Here is a 14,661-nt window from a genome sequence, read left to right on the forward strand (position 1 = left end):
GTGTTTAAAGACACTGTTACTTGGAGTTTTCCCTTATAAACAGCTAAATCTAATTGTAATATAAGAATTTAGGAAAAGAGCTAAATTTGGCAAGCCACACTGTAATAAAAGCAGCACAATTAAAGACAGTACATCCAATAAACAAAGACTAGATAGGATAAGAATGTTCCACAGCTGGGTGCGATGGCTCATGCCTGTATATTGGGAGGGCAAGGCAGGAGGATTGCTTGAACCCAGGAGTTAGAGACCAGCCAGGGCAACCCCATCTCTACAAAAAATACAAAAATTAGCTGGGCATGGTGGCATGTGCCAGCTACTCAGGAAGCTGAGGTGGGAGGATCTCTTGAGCCCATGAGGTCAAGGTTGCAGTGAGCTGCACTGCATTCTAGCCTGGACAATAGAGTGAGACCCTGTCTCAAAAAAACAGAAAGTTTCTATAACTGCTGTTCATAACAACACCACAAAGAGACTTGTTACATAAAATGTGAATCATCCAAATGATAAAGCACTATGCATTTATTAAATGATGGTAAAAACTAGATGTATTAATATGTAAAATTATAATAAGGCAGATATAAGTGGTAAATATAGTAGGAGTCTATTTTTTAAAGGAAATTGTATACATATACTCAGAGAAAAGTTTGGAAACATGTACAAAATATTAACCATAGTTATCTCTCCATGGTAGGATAATGGCTCCATATCTTTCAAATATGATACATCTTCAAGATTTAAAAAACAGTATCCACTTATTTTTGTAATTGTTTTTTAAAAGTCCAGTTTGTATTAAGCATTTTTATAACTATGATTTTTTTAAAAAGCTGAATGTATCTGTGATACAAATATTCTAGCATCTCTAAAATGATCATCTTTGAAGTATGCATATAGTCCAAACTAACAGGTAGTGAACAGGGGAAAATGATGAACAAATTCTAAGTCAAAGGTCCTACTAAAGCACATATTTATTGTATTGAATAAGCATGGCTTGACTAAGAGTGGTCAATGTATGAAAGAAATGACTTAGCCTATTTTCTTGCTGGAAAATTGAACCCTGCTAGTAGAAAATCAAATACATTTTCATTTACTTACAGTCAGTACTATATTTAGCCAAATAATAGTCAGTATTGATTAAAATAAATAAATGAGCCAGCAAACCATGGTTTCATTTGCCTCTCTACACTTTTGGAACCCCATGCCAAACACTATAATACTGAACCACTTGATTCTCCTGCTTGATTTCTACTAGTCTCCTATGAAGTCCTGATTTATCAAATCCAAATTTTGAGTCCATCACATCTTTCATCACCTTCATTCCTGGGCTGCTAAGCACTATGGGACAAAATTAAAGATCTAGTTGGTTTCACTACAAATTTATATTATCTAAGCCCAACTGAGGGCTTACAATTCTTCAATAATACTTTGTTCATTTCAGACTGGCCCAATTAAACAAATGTTTCCCACAGTATGCCTAGTCCCTAGATCCTAGTGGCCAGTGAATAACTATGGTTTCTTTCTGCCCAGCAGGTCTTCCTTTCTCTTTTCTTCTGCTTCCTTTGGGGAATTCTCAACTCTAAGCAGTCCTATTAGGATGAGTCCAAAACCCAGGTTGCACCATACCATCCCAAACAGAGTGATGGTGCAAGGACAGGCATACGAGGTCAGTCTGGCCAATCAGGATCCCCCGAGGAGTTTTGCAGTGAGGAACACTTTTAGATATTTATTTTGGGTGCCTAGATGCAACAATGTACTGAAAGGTGTATTTCCCACTCTATGGAGACAGGCTATTTGCAACAGGAAAGAATGAAGCCAAAACACAAAAGTAGAGACAACTGAAGCTAAGAAATGGAAAGCATGAGAAAACTCTTGTAGCTTTTAAGCCTCGAGATCCAGTAACATATGAAGCCAACTCCACTTCTGGACTGTCTAGTTCTATCTACATGCAACAATAAATCCTCTATTATGCCTCAGCTGGGTTTCTGTCTCTTAAACCCAATAGACTCCAGTCAAATGCAGTACAACTTCTAAGTTTTAACCACTCTCCAAAAACCACCTATTAGCAGTCCCCAAATGTCTGTTTCCTGATGAGCTTCTTTACCAAAGTCACTTTCAACAACTTACTGAAATGATTCCAAAAATACTTAAAGAAGTCAAGGCCCTTTCTCACTAGTCATGGGCATCTTTCTCCGGCATGTCAGTGTTGATCTCTCATTTCTTTGTGAAAAACCTCTCCTCCCACAGCTCCTGGGGCAGAGTTCTGCCCCAGTTCTCCTGCTCCTCCGGCACTTGGTCTTCTTCCCACACCCTGATTCAAGTGTTTCCCAAGTAGTTGTCTTTGGCCTTCTTCCCTTTTCTTCTACCCTCTCTCCCTTGGCAAGCTCTTTCAATCTAATGTTTCCAGTAATGACCTCAAAATAAAAGACTCCTAAATCTATACCCACGATACACTATTCTATAATCTATGCCCTTCAATCTCTATCCTGGACTCCACTCCTGAATTTCCAGATGCCTCCACCCATATCCCACCTGAACTCCACATGTATGTTAAAAACAGCATTTAATTATCTTCTCTTCTAAAAAAATTTCTCTTTCTGCATTATTGCTAATTTTTGTCAAAGCACCACCAGACTCCTGGTAATCTTAAAATTCATTGTTAATGATGTTACCACTATCATCCCAGCCAAGACATTCTCTTGATTCTATTTCCATAACATCTTTTGAATAGGTGCCCTCCTCCCTCTCCCTGCCTCCTATCTGCCCTAATTTGGATTCTCATAATTCTCTCCTAGACGATTGCCAGTGGCATTTTCATTTCTCCCTGAACTCTCTCAATTTCAAACTCTCTGCTATGAGACTACATTTATTGAAGGTCATATCTGAACAAATCATTCCCTACCTCAAAAAAACTTCAAGAGTCACTCAAGAGTTTAAAGTCTGTTTCTGTCTGCCAAAATGTCCTTAGTCTAGCCCCAAGCTCTGTGTATCTTTTCCATAACTTCCTTTCAATAATTCAAAATTGCAACCAAACCAACCATTTTTACCACCTATCCCAGTCTGTGTCCCCATCTTTGCTCATGCTCCTCTGCAGGTCTTTGTACATGTCCTCTTGAATAACTCCCCCTATCCCCTCTAGGCTCTCCAGAAATGCCATCGTTCCTTCTTGCTAGAAGTAATTTTCCTTCCAATTTGAATTCCCATAGCGAGTATACTATCCCTCTCCCTTGAAAGCAAGAACCCCATTTGATCCAGCACTGAACATAGTGGTTCAGTCAACAAAAGTTTGTTGAATTTACTACACATTGTCTAGCAAGTCCTTCCTCACCCTCTCCACATCTACAGGGGCATAGGCAGATCTGGGATTGACACCCAGCTTATAATGAGCTATGTAAACTTGGGTCAGTTACTTAACCTCTCTGATGAAAAGCTTCAGCTCCCAGTCAGCAAAATGGGAATAATGATAGCTCACAGAGTTTTATGAGTTAAAATAAAACAAAACAATGTTTTCTAGAAGGGCCTATACGGCATATTAGTACAAACTCCCTTATGATTTATCTGTTTTCACCCTTAATCTCTACTCTGAGAGCTCCCCAAATGACACACTATAGGGAATGGCTTGAGTAAGATAAGTAACACTCCTCTATGACTTCTGTATGTGCTTCCCAACAGTAAGGGTCGTGATCTTTGCTACCAAGTCATCCTACCAGAGGGCTGCAAAGTGGAACAAGAGAATGCTTCCAAAGAAGTTAATATTTTTAACTGTGAAACATCACCAGAGCAACTGAGGAACTATTTTGCTTTTTCTGGGAAATTACTGCAGTCAAGAGAGCTTATCTGAGAAAGCTGCATCAAGGGAGTAAACGTTAAGTGAGTCAAACTTTAGTTTGGAAGCAAAGGGAATTCCTTGTATTAGAAGAGAACAATAGCTACTTTCTACAGCTCTGAACAACCCAGGAAGACTATTTCAGACTATGCATCTCAGAGATATAAAAATTGGTAAGATATAGAAGAGATGACATTGAACTCTGTAAGGTCTAATTCTGGCTCAGTTACATACTAACTGTGTTACTTTGGACAAGCCACTTATCTACTATTGGGTCTTGATATTCCCATCTGTAAAATGGTATGGCTAGATAAGGAAATTTTATTCTAGGAAGAAATCCTTGTTCACAAATTTGGTCAGCAAACTTACTACAGGAAATACTGGGCAGCTGATCCCTTTTGACACTTAGATGTTGACCTACTTAGAGTTGCAGGTAATAGTGACTGGATGGTCCCTTTAGCTCCCCTCCAATTCTGTGCCTTTTGAGGCAACATTATAGCTTAGAAACTAAGAAAAATGACTTGAATCAGATGAATATAGATTCAATTCCTGGCTGTGCTTTTACTCTATGAGCACAGTTAGGTTTTCCACCTCTCTAAAGCCTCCATGTTATCACCTGTAAATAAGTAATAATAAACTCCTCATAGGGGTCTCATGAGTATTAAATGCAGTAGAATATATTTTTAGCACATAATTAAGTTTTTAGCATTAACTTAGGTAAAGACTATGAAAAAATACTTCTAGAAATTTAAAATGAATTATTGAAACACAGGAACCAGATATAGTTTATTATTCTGGATAATATCCTGGACCAGAATATTTTTTTCTTTTTCTCTAAAGGATATCAGTGGGACAGCTGTTGAAATTTGAATAAGAATTGTAGATCAGATGATAACATATATCAAAGCTAGTTTTCTGAGTTTGACAATCATCTTGTGGTTATTCAAGAGAATATCCTTGTGTTTCTGGACTACACACTGCAATATTTAAAGATTTATCTAAAACTTACTCTCAAATGGTTCAGAAAAAAATGTACATATATTTTGTATGTGTGTGGAGAGAAAGAGAGAGAAAGTTAACATTTGGGAAATTGGAGTGAAGGGTATATGAAAAATTATGCTTGCAATATTTTGAAAGTCTGAAATTACCTTGATACAGAATATTATATAGATCTGTGTGCAGAATGTTTTAAATATGTTTGTATATGTTATTATCATGGATTGAATTACATATATGAATTGAATAGCTGTATTTGACATATGTTATGTGTGTGTGTATAAATATGTAATTCAATTATTTAAAACTATTTAATTTGACCCACCCCTGCTTTTATTTGATTTTAAACCTTTCTGTTTAAATTATTTACTAGTCCCCTTCGGTAAAGTAGTAATTCCATTTAGAATTAACTGTCCTACAGATGAAACAAAATGACAGGTAATCTTCAATTAGTATTCAGAGACCTAAGTTTCACTTTAGCATTGTGAAGTCTTCCAAAGTCAAATCATGTTTTGAAACGACTGGAATTATCCTAGTCATATAGTGTGCATTAAACAATAACTGTCTAAGTGCCAAAGCTGGCAATGGCTTCTACTGCTGTTGCCACATCAAAGTAACAGCCACAGCAATTTTTTCAGTGACAGCTTATGGAAAATTAGCTGGATATTCCTTTCTGCTGTTTCTAACTCCAACATTTTCACAGCTCCAAATTTCAGCCATCCCCCAAATGACTATCAATACCCAACAAGCCTAAAGGAGAGCCAAAAACATGTCTGACAACGTCACATCAGGCAGCAGAGCCTGTCAACGCTAAGTGAATGTTTTCTTAAAATTCTGGCTTTCCTTTTACATTGCGAACAGAAACTCCAACTTCTACCCCCAAGCAAAATCATCTCTCTTCCAAATAATGTCAAGGACGACTGCAATGTTTAAGATGATTAGTAAAATTTCTCACGGTGACATAGCATTTTATGGTTACAAATCACTTTTACATAAATTAGCCCATATTTCCTTTATGGTAGTTCTGTGAGAAGTTCCATTGTAAAGAATAGGAAAGTAAAGTGCAAAGATTTCAGAACCTTGCATGTACTGAATTTGGGGCCACAATCTATGGTTCTATATTCCCAACAGGTGTTGGGGAAGAGCAGGAATCACTAGGTAACACTATTTATGAACTATAAAACTTTCAAAAAGTAGGTTAAATATACAGAAGAAGCAGGATTGGAAAAAGAAGGAGGAAAAAAAGTAGGTTAAATGTGAAAACAAAACAAATGGCAACAATAGTATCTAAAGTACATTTCACTGAAAAAGTTGGATGGAATATTTTCCTGAGAACAAATACATATCACTCACAGTGTTCCAGAAAGCACTGGGCTCTAGGGGCCTGACTTCAAGTCCCAGCACATCACTCACAGTGTTCCAGAAAGAACTGGGCTCTATGGGCCTGACTTCAAGTCCCAGCAAAACAACATACCAGGCTCATGAACTCCAATAAGGCCCTTAACCTCGTCAGTTCAGCTTCAACTTTTGTGAAACTGACTTTCCTTACAGAGTTATGGGAATGGACTTCTGTTCATTGTAAAGCTCTAAACACATACTATTTACACTCTTATCTTTATCAAATGGAATTCTTTGGGTCCCAAATAGATCAGCTCTCTGTGTTCCCGGTCTCAGCAAATGGCACCCAGTTATTCAGGGCAAAAACCCTAGTCTTATTCCTATCACTCCCCAAATATCAAATTAAACTCCTTCAGGACAAGTCTAAATTTCTTATCTTAAAATGACCCTTCATTATCTGGCCTTGTCTCCTGACATTTTTCCATATGTACCCTTTAGTCTTGTCATAACAAGACACAACTTTATGCGTCCTAAAACTTCTGAAATTTTCTATCTCCATGCCTTCCACATACTATGAAGTTCTTCCTAGAACACCCTTACTACTACCCTCATTTGGTTAATTCCTACATGTCCTTCAACACTCAGCAGAAGCTATTGTGGAAGACTATCCCAAATCCTACAGTCTTAAGAAAATACACTGTTTTAGGCCTTTGCTCCCTGCACACACGTCTTCACTATGATGCAACAAGTGTTAGTTTCATTTCTCCCTCTAGATCAATGTTGTCCAATAGAACTTTCTGCAATGATGGAAATGATCCACATCTGCACTGTCTAATATAGTAGCAACTAACCACAGGCAGCTATATGAGCACGTGAAATGTGGCTAGTTCAACTAAGGGAACTGAATTTTTCATTTTATTTAATTTTATTCATTTTAAATCTAAACATAATAGCCACCTGTGGCTAGTGGCTACGGTGCTGGACAGCACAACTCTAGAGGGTCTGTCAACTCTGAAGATGGGTCATGCTTGTATCTGTATTCCCAGCACCTGCCACCTGGCATAGAGTAGGATTCAGAGTTTACTGAAAGAATAAGGAAATGTGTAAGTATCTATACATACTTCTTCTGTATTCTTGGGAAGTGATTTCTCCCAAAACCCCAAGCATTCTATCACATTTAAACATTCATCACATCAAATTTTGCCAAACCCAGTCACATCTTGTAAAGCACACCTCATTAACTAACATGGAAAAACCCTCAGCAAATAATTTCTACTCAGGGCATTTGGCTTCATGATCACTCTTAAATGACTTCCAGATGACTCCTAGACAAACAGTTATGCTGTTTATGAAATATTACAGTAGTCATGGCGGCATCATTTTGGAATGTCAAAATCAACTACACTGTTTAATAAGGAAAAAGCATAGGCTTTTTATATTTATTTTAGTATTTATATTAATGTGGAAAATAAATTCCCTTGAGTGCCTACAGTACTGTAAAAGTTATTAAAGACTATTTTGAAGTATTCTTTAAAAATAACATTCTGCTCTCCTAACTGAATTCATTTTTGAAACACCATACAACATTTAGAGAGAGTATACGGACTTGACTTCATGGGTTTCATTACTATGATAGGAGAATATGGAGAGAATATGACCTTGCTACAAAGAATCAGCAGTCAAATTCAATTTGGTTCCAATTAAAAGTCCTGGTTGGCAGAATTCATGAGGTTGGCATAAGGTTGGTCATTTGAGATTTTAAGAAATCCAAGATGTGAACTTCGCTAAGCAGATTAACCAGGTTTAACTCCACATCCAGGTCTTCACTTTGAAATTCCTTAAAGTATAACTGGCAATCGAAGGCATCAACGAAGATGGTGTGCACACAGTGGCCCCACCCAGAATGAGGGGAGCTTCTCCATTGCTGGCCTGGTACATTACCCATCCTATAGTGATTATATTATACAATGGTTGAACAACCATTTGTTAATGTCCTTCCATCACATAATTACTTCTGTAAAGAGAGACTAACCCTATAGTCTAAAATTGTATGTGAAATAAAAAGGAAGAGGTAAAGCATCTTAAGGCTTCATAAAGGGGGTGGAGGTGGAAACTTCAAATGGATGGTTTGCTTCTTTTAAACTCAATTGAAAAATCTTAATTAAAAATAACTTTATTACAAAATAATTAATGTTCACTATAAGAAAAAAAAACAACAACACAGGAGGCAAAAATAAAACATATACTTCTACCCAAGGATAACATTTGGTATATACTCTTCTGCTTTTTTTCTTATGCACTTTGAAAATAGTAAAATAAACATTAGTCAGCATTTATATAACATTCATTCTGTTTCATGTACTGTCCTAAGCATTTAACATAAATGAATTCACTCTGTCTTCTCTAGAATACTGTGAGGGAGGGACTATTATTAGCTGCACCTTTTTCAAAGAAATTGAGCAGAGAGAATAATTTGACCTAGCTCATAAACTTTTAAGTGGCAAATAATCTCTGTTCAACTTTTGCAGTGGGAGCATTATGTTCGACTAAGTAGTGTGGGAAGAAACATTTCTCTTTAACTGCTATTTCAATATTCTATCAGAGTACATAACCTGGATATCTTATTAGACTCCTGTTCCCCATTCTCTAGGGGAGTGGCCGAGCTAAAAGATGGAAGACATTCGCTGACTTGGATCTAATACTCAACAGCTGGGCTGTATGACACAATCTGTAATATGAATTTAGATTCCTTCAGGGCTATATCTCTTTGATGTTCTTAGTATCAAACCGTCACCTTCCTACCTCTATATATTATATAATCCATTAGCTTGGCCTGTAGAAGCCTATATTAAGTTAATTCAAGTCGATTTTATTTTTTCACTGGGAGTCTTAAAATATAATATATAGTTCCCAATTCTTTTAAAACCCGAAAGTGCCTATTTTGATTATGGACTTCAAAAAAGTGTGGAGAGCACAACAAAAAGGAGGTTGAAACAAGGAGAAAATATTTCCACAGTGCAAACTGTTAAATTGGAAATGTGAGATGCAACTGACAAGTTCAGAAACATTCTTAAAGTTAAAGGTGCTCTTAGAGACCTGGACAGTGTTTCATGCCTTCACCCCATTTCCAAAGGTCATCTGCAATTGTCCAAGGGGACCTACCCTCAGTTTTCTGCTGGCTCACTGTTGAGATTGTTGCTCACGGCCCTGAAACACCTTGTGTTATTTTTTGTGGTTCTGTTACCCATATAGCAACTCCTTGGTAACAATGGTAATTATACGGCAGCCTTGTTATCTCAGAATAACACTGTAATTAACTGGTGTCACTGCAGCATTTGTAGTTATAATAACTGCAGCAAAAAAGAAGTCCTATGGAAGTAGCATTTTTTTAGTTATGGCTTTCAAAAATAGCTTCAGCAACTATGCTGCTAAGAAAACCAAGTTTACTTCCCCCAAGAAACATGATTTCCTCCTCACAAAGCCCACTGAAATTAAGCTATCAGAATGTCTAACAGAAAACATCAGACTTTCTCTGTAGCAAAAGCTTCCAAAATGAACTGGGGAAAAAGACATACACACACATTTCTCAAAGTAATACTTACAGCTCTTCTAGAAAAGGAAAGTTCTTAAATGCATCTTCTGGCAACTGAGTAATGTTGTTCATACTGATATCCCTGGAAAACGTAAAGTTAAGAATACTGTTAATTAAGTGGTATGAAGCTTAAAGTATTTAATCCAACAGAAAACTAACTAGGTGTTACAATTTTGTGAAAGCGTAGAAGACACATAGAAACAGTCACAATTTGGCTTCAGAATGCAATATTCAGAAAACACAGAAAAGTTAAATGTTCTGTTATAAATTATGTCCCATAATTTAGAAATGTACTCAGATCCTGTATTTTCCCCTCTTAAGTATCCTTGGAAAAAAGTCTCAAACCACCTAAAATAAGTGGGCCAGGGTGGCTTCCCAGTGCTCTGGTATTCACAGTACTACCTATACCTGATCAAAATAAACAAATGAATACCCTAGGAACGATATGTAGAATTTACAGGTGAGGGTGGCTTCTGGAGTCACTCAAGGACAATAAAAGCATGTCCTAGCTCTACCCTAGTCATATTTTCTTCAAAACCTATAAAAGTCCTCCAGGTAACAGTTGTCAGTGGATTTCATGTTCCGCCTATGAACAGATGCAGGCTAAGGACAAGTGCATACATGATAGGTATGCGGTCCATTTCCAGTTTTCCCTTAAGAGCGTCCGCAGAAAGAAAACTCACCCAGCAATATAACTCAACAATTCACTAATTCAAACAGCTAAAAAATACTTTATTAACCATTTCCCTCCTCCCTGGCAGCTGCCTTTTGAACTGGCTTTCTCTGCCACACTCCACTTGACATCAGCACCGTGAAAGACAGGTTAAAACAGCCCCGTAAGGGAAAGTCCCAGCATGCGCTGGGGCAGTGGAGTTGCCTCCTTCCGTTCCATGGTGTTTAATTCTGTGGCTGAGCCCTTGGGTCTCCCCTCTCTAGAACCTGGCATGAAAGTTCACATGTAGGACATGTCCATTAGTATAGTACATATATTGGTATGAGGAAGGAGAAGAGAAATGAAGCATACCGAAGTCAGCTAACAACAATAATACTGTGTTATTCCATCCATTCCATCAGGTAAAATTTTCTTTTAAAGGAGGCGACACCTTCAGTATCATGCTAGGTACGTCCTTTCTCCCCATCTTTCCTCTCACTAAAATTTAGAAATGGAATCTACATCCTTTCTTACTAGCCTTTCCCAAAGCAGGTTTGGAAAAGTTTTTGGCTTGGGAATAACAGTAACAGTAGCAGCAACAAAAACAGCAGGAGCAGCAGCTAAGATGCAGTGCATGCTTTTAACATGGTAAGACTACACAGAAAATCTTACTTTACAAATGGGGAAACTGAGGCTTACTGAGGTTAAAAAAGCTTCCCCAAGACCATTCAATAAGCAGTGTAACAGAAAACACCAGAGCCCATGACCTTAAGTGCAAACAATGAGTCTTCTTAAGTATTATTTGAATTCTGTTATTAATACTTCTCTCCAGTGGTAGCCAAGATGTAAAACAAATACTTGAGTCCCATCAAGCTTAAAAACTGGGAGGAATAATGCCCCTAACACCTTGACATAATTATCCATGAATCTCTGGAAGAGCACTTTTGCTTGACAACCAGGGTTTAAAAAAAAGAAAAGAAAAAAGAAAAAGAGGACCAGGAATAGCTTTAGCAATTAAGGAACCAACATTAACCAACATTAATATACATTTCTTAGCACAAGAAATTTCCCTTTAGATGAGTCTTATGACCATAGAGACATACATGCACTCTAAAATGTTATATCATTGAAAACAACTCAAATCCTACTAAAGAAACTTAAAAGAAAAGCCAAATTACTATGCTTCTCTAGGAATTACTATTTTAAAACCCAGGCCCCAATACTACTTTAGTCAGTGATCATTATCCCTGGGGGAAGGGGCGAGGAAATGTTTTGTTTTTCATAAACACTCTAGCAAGATACTGGAGAAATGGCACCAAAACAGGGGTCAGAAAAGGCAGGCGCAACTCTCACACTGCCACATAGCCATTGTACGATACTGGGCCTCCGTCTGCTCATCAGTAAATTGAAGCTGATTGGTTGGGTGGCTTCCTGGCCTGACATGATATACTGTCACCTTTATACTGACATTATATACTGATTCACGCTTTTCTGTAGTTTATTCATGGAGGAGTCTACCTTTTCAGATAAAAACAGATGAGATTCATTTTATAGAATGTTTCTGAAAAGTTTATCATAATGCAAAGTTTAAAGACTATCCCTCTGTCATTATTAAATTACTAAGTCACTCTCACGGGAGATACATTTGGCCTTAACCAATAAAATCATTCTCAAGAATACAACAAAACATTTAATCATATCGAAAGCAAAATAATGATCCAAAATGAGTAAACAATGATTCTGTAAAATATCAGACAGTTTTGGTGCTTTTCAGTCATTCTAATAAAAAGAGGAAGGACAACAAGAATTGATTGCTTTACAAAATGAGGCATTCTGTACAGTTTCCTCTAAGCTTGGCACACCTGAATTCAGGTGAGTTATCACTGTAACAGAAAAACTGATTAATTTCCTCATCAGAAAAAGGTCTGGAGAGAACCAATTAATTGCCTCACCAGAAAAAGACACATAATTAGAGACAATTTACACCACACTATTCTCTGCATTCCAGTTTTTTAAAACATGCACACACACACGCACAGCTCTCATTTTTTTCCTTATAGTAACAAGACGTAACAGGTAGTTTTGCTGTGAGCTGTAAATGCAATTAGTGAGACTCCATATTTACAAACTAACATATGTAAAACACACGGTGAGTTTTTATTTCAAAGCTTCAGATTCAGGAGTAATACTTATTTCTAAATTTTTCTTAATTTCACACACCCGGAGAAGTTCCCTCTTTACAGATGTTTTCTCTCATACTTTCTGGGATTCAGTTACAACATTCATGAAGTAAAAAGTTGGGTGTGGGGGCAGTGGTGAGCTACAAGATGTTATCTCCGGAGAAGCTCTGGAAACCTGTGGTTACAGAGTATAGTTGCGTGGGTATCCATTTAAAATAATGAGGGCTGATGGTGATAAACAATCTATAGATAGTCTTAAGAGTAGATTCTAGATCTGACATTACCAACACCATAAAGAGAATCTGAAGTACACAGACTTTATAAATAAGAGGTTAGAAAGGATGACCTATGACAATAATTACAAATATATGAGGCTCAAAAGCCATATAAATTATTATGATACATAAATATAAGGAAGTTGTTTAAAGAATTTTCAGCCAGAAGATGCTCCTACAGATTAGTACCTTCAAATTCACATGAGTTGTACAATCTTACCAGTGGCATCAGTAATAAATCCCAGGATTTCACCTTCTGGGATAGAAAACCAAATGTAAATATATATCATATGAGGTCAAAGCACCACCAACTCCCAAATGTCTCAGAAGGGCAATTTCCAGAGAGCTGATGGCCTTACTGGGAGTACGGGCTTTGGCGCCAGACAGACCAAGGTTTACATATGGACTTACTACCACCAGCTGTGTGATCTTTGGCAAATTGATCTTTTCTCTGCCCTGGCTTCTTCGTTTGTAAAATGGAGGCAGTAATAACTGAACCTTATAGATTGATGTGAAGATCAGAAAATGTCAGGTCATGTATAATAAGTTCAACAAGAAAGAGCTGTTATCTTATCATCATCCATGTTTTCGCTGCTCCTGGAAGCCATCTGAATCCAGTGGACCAAGACCAGACTAAAAGGAGACACCACACTGCCTTTCTTGGCCTTCTCAGAAAGAAACCACTTTTACAGAAGACACTAAATGTTGCAGAAGACCTAAAACTTGGAGCAGTTGTTCCTAAACACAAAACTAAACTCCGGAACCCCAGGAGACAAAGATTTTAAGCTGGGAGAACCCTTCAAGATCAAATACTTCATTTAAACAAAAGATTAGAAATACAAAAGCACATCACCTTCCTAGAAAAATAAACATGAACTCCCAAATACCAGCAGTCATTGATTTCAAAATTAAAATTTAAAGGGTGCAACTGTTTAATTGAAACTGCCAAATCTCTCCAGTGGTTAAACTCTCATCTTCTTTTCCCCCATAAAATTCACTAATGCTAAAGTATCTACAGAGTAAAGAATATCATGTTTCAACAAGGTACCTTTTAAGATCCCTGTAAAATGATCCCTAAGCAAGCCTAACCTGTTTGCTGATGGCTAAGCATGTACCACTGTGGACTCTAACACTGCATCCTTACTGGGTCTGGGCCTTCTGCCACAGAATTATTTAATTTTAAATATACCGTGATTGACCCAATGTTATCTAAATTTGAACAAGCCCTCCTATTTGTATTAGATAAAACTGTACTGCTACTACTATATTGTTGATTTTATCTCAAATATTATCTGGCAGTTTAAAAAGTCACTAAATTATATACAGGTTCAAGAGAACACAGGGTTCTCTAAAATGTTCTCTAGGAAAAGAAAAAAAAAATGATGGTGATGTCCATAAACTCAAAAAACACATGTTGATAATGACCAAGAATGTCACCTTCAAATCTTAGAAATAAATTTAAAAAACTCTCCCAATGACTTTTCCAGGGTCTTTGGTAATCAACCAGAAATTTCAGGCCAATCTCCAGTTAACGGATGTCTACAATATGACCAAAAACTGAAAACTAAAAATGAACTTTGCAAAATGCCTCCAGTGGAACAAATTTGAAGGGAAGGTCTCTCTCAACCACAAGTAGTAAAGACACACATAACACCAAAGTTCTAATCAAAGTTCATTAAGAATTTGATTTCTGACACTATTCCATATTTTGGGGCAAGTAATCTCATTTTCTCCCCACCTTTTTATGATAACAAAAGTAACCACTGTTGTTTTTAAAAAATTGAAATACAGAGAAAACCATCCACAATATC

The 14,661-nt window shown here is 37.1% G+C and overlaps 1 protein-coding gene across 1 annotated transcript in view; it reads right to left on the reverse strand.

The window, feature by feature from the left end:
- Positions 1-14,661, reverse strand: part of LGR4 (leucine rich repeat containing G protein-coupled receptor 4) — a 106,453-nt gene that overhangs the window by 37,035 nt on the left and 54,757 nt on the right. Inside the window, exon 2 of the mRNA XM_034932313.3 lies at positions 9,754-9,825. Within this exon, the coding sequence (XP_034788204.1) occupies positions 9,754-9,825 (72 nt within the window). The remainder of the gene's footprint in view (positions 1-9,753; positions 9,826-14,661) is intronic.

Source organism: Pan paniscus, chromosome 9 (genome assembly GCF_029289425.2).
Source record: "Pan paniscus chromosome 9, NHGRI_mPanPan1-v2.0_pri, whole genome shotgun sequence".
NCBI lineage: Eukaryota > Metazoa > Chordata > Mammalia > Primates > Hominidae > Pan > Pan paniscus.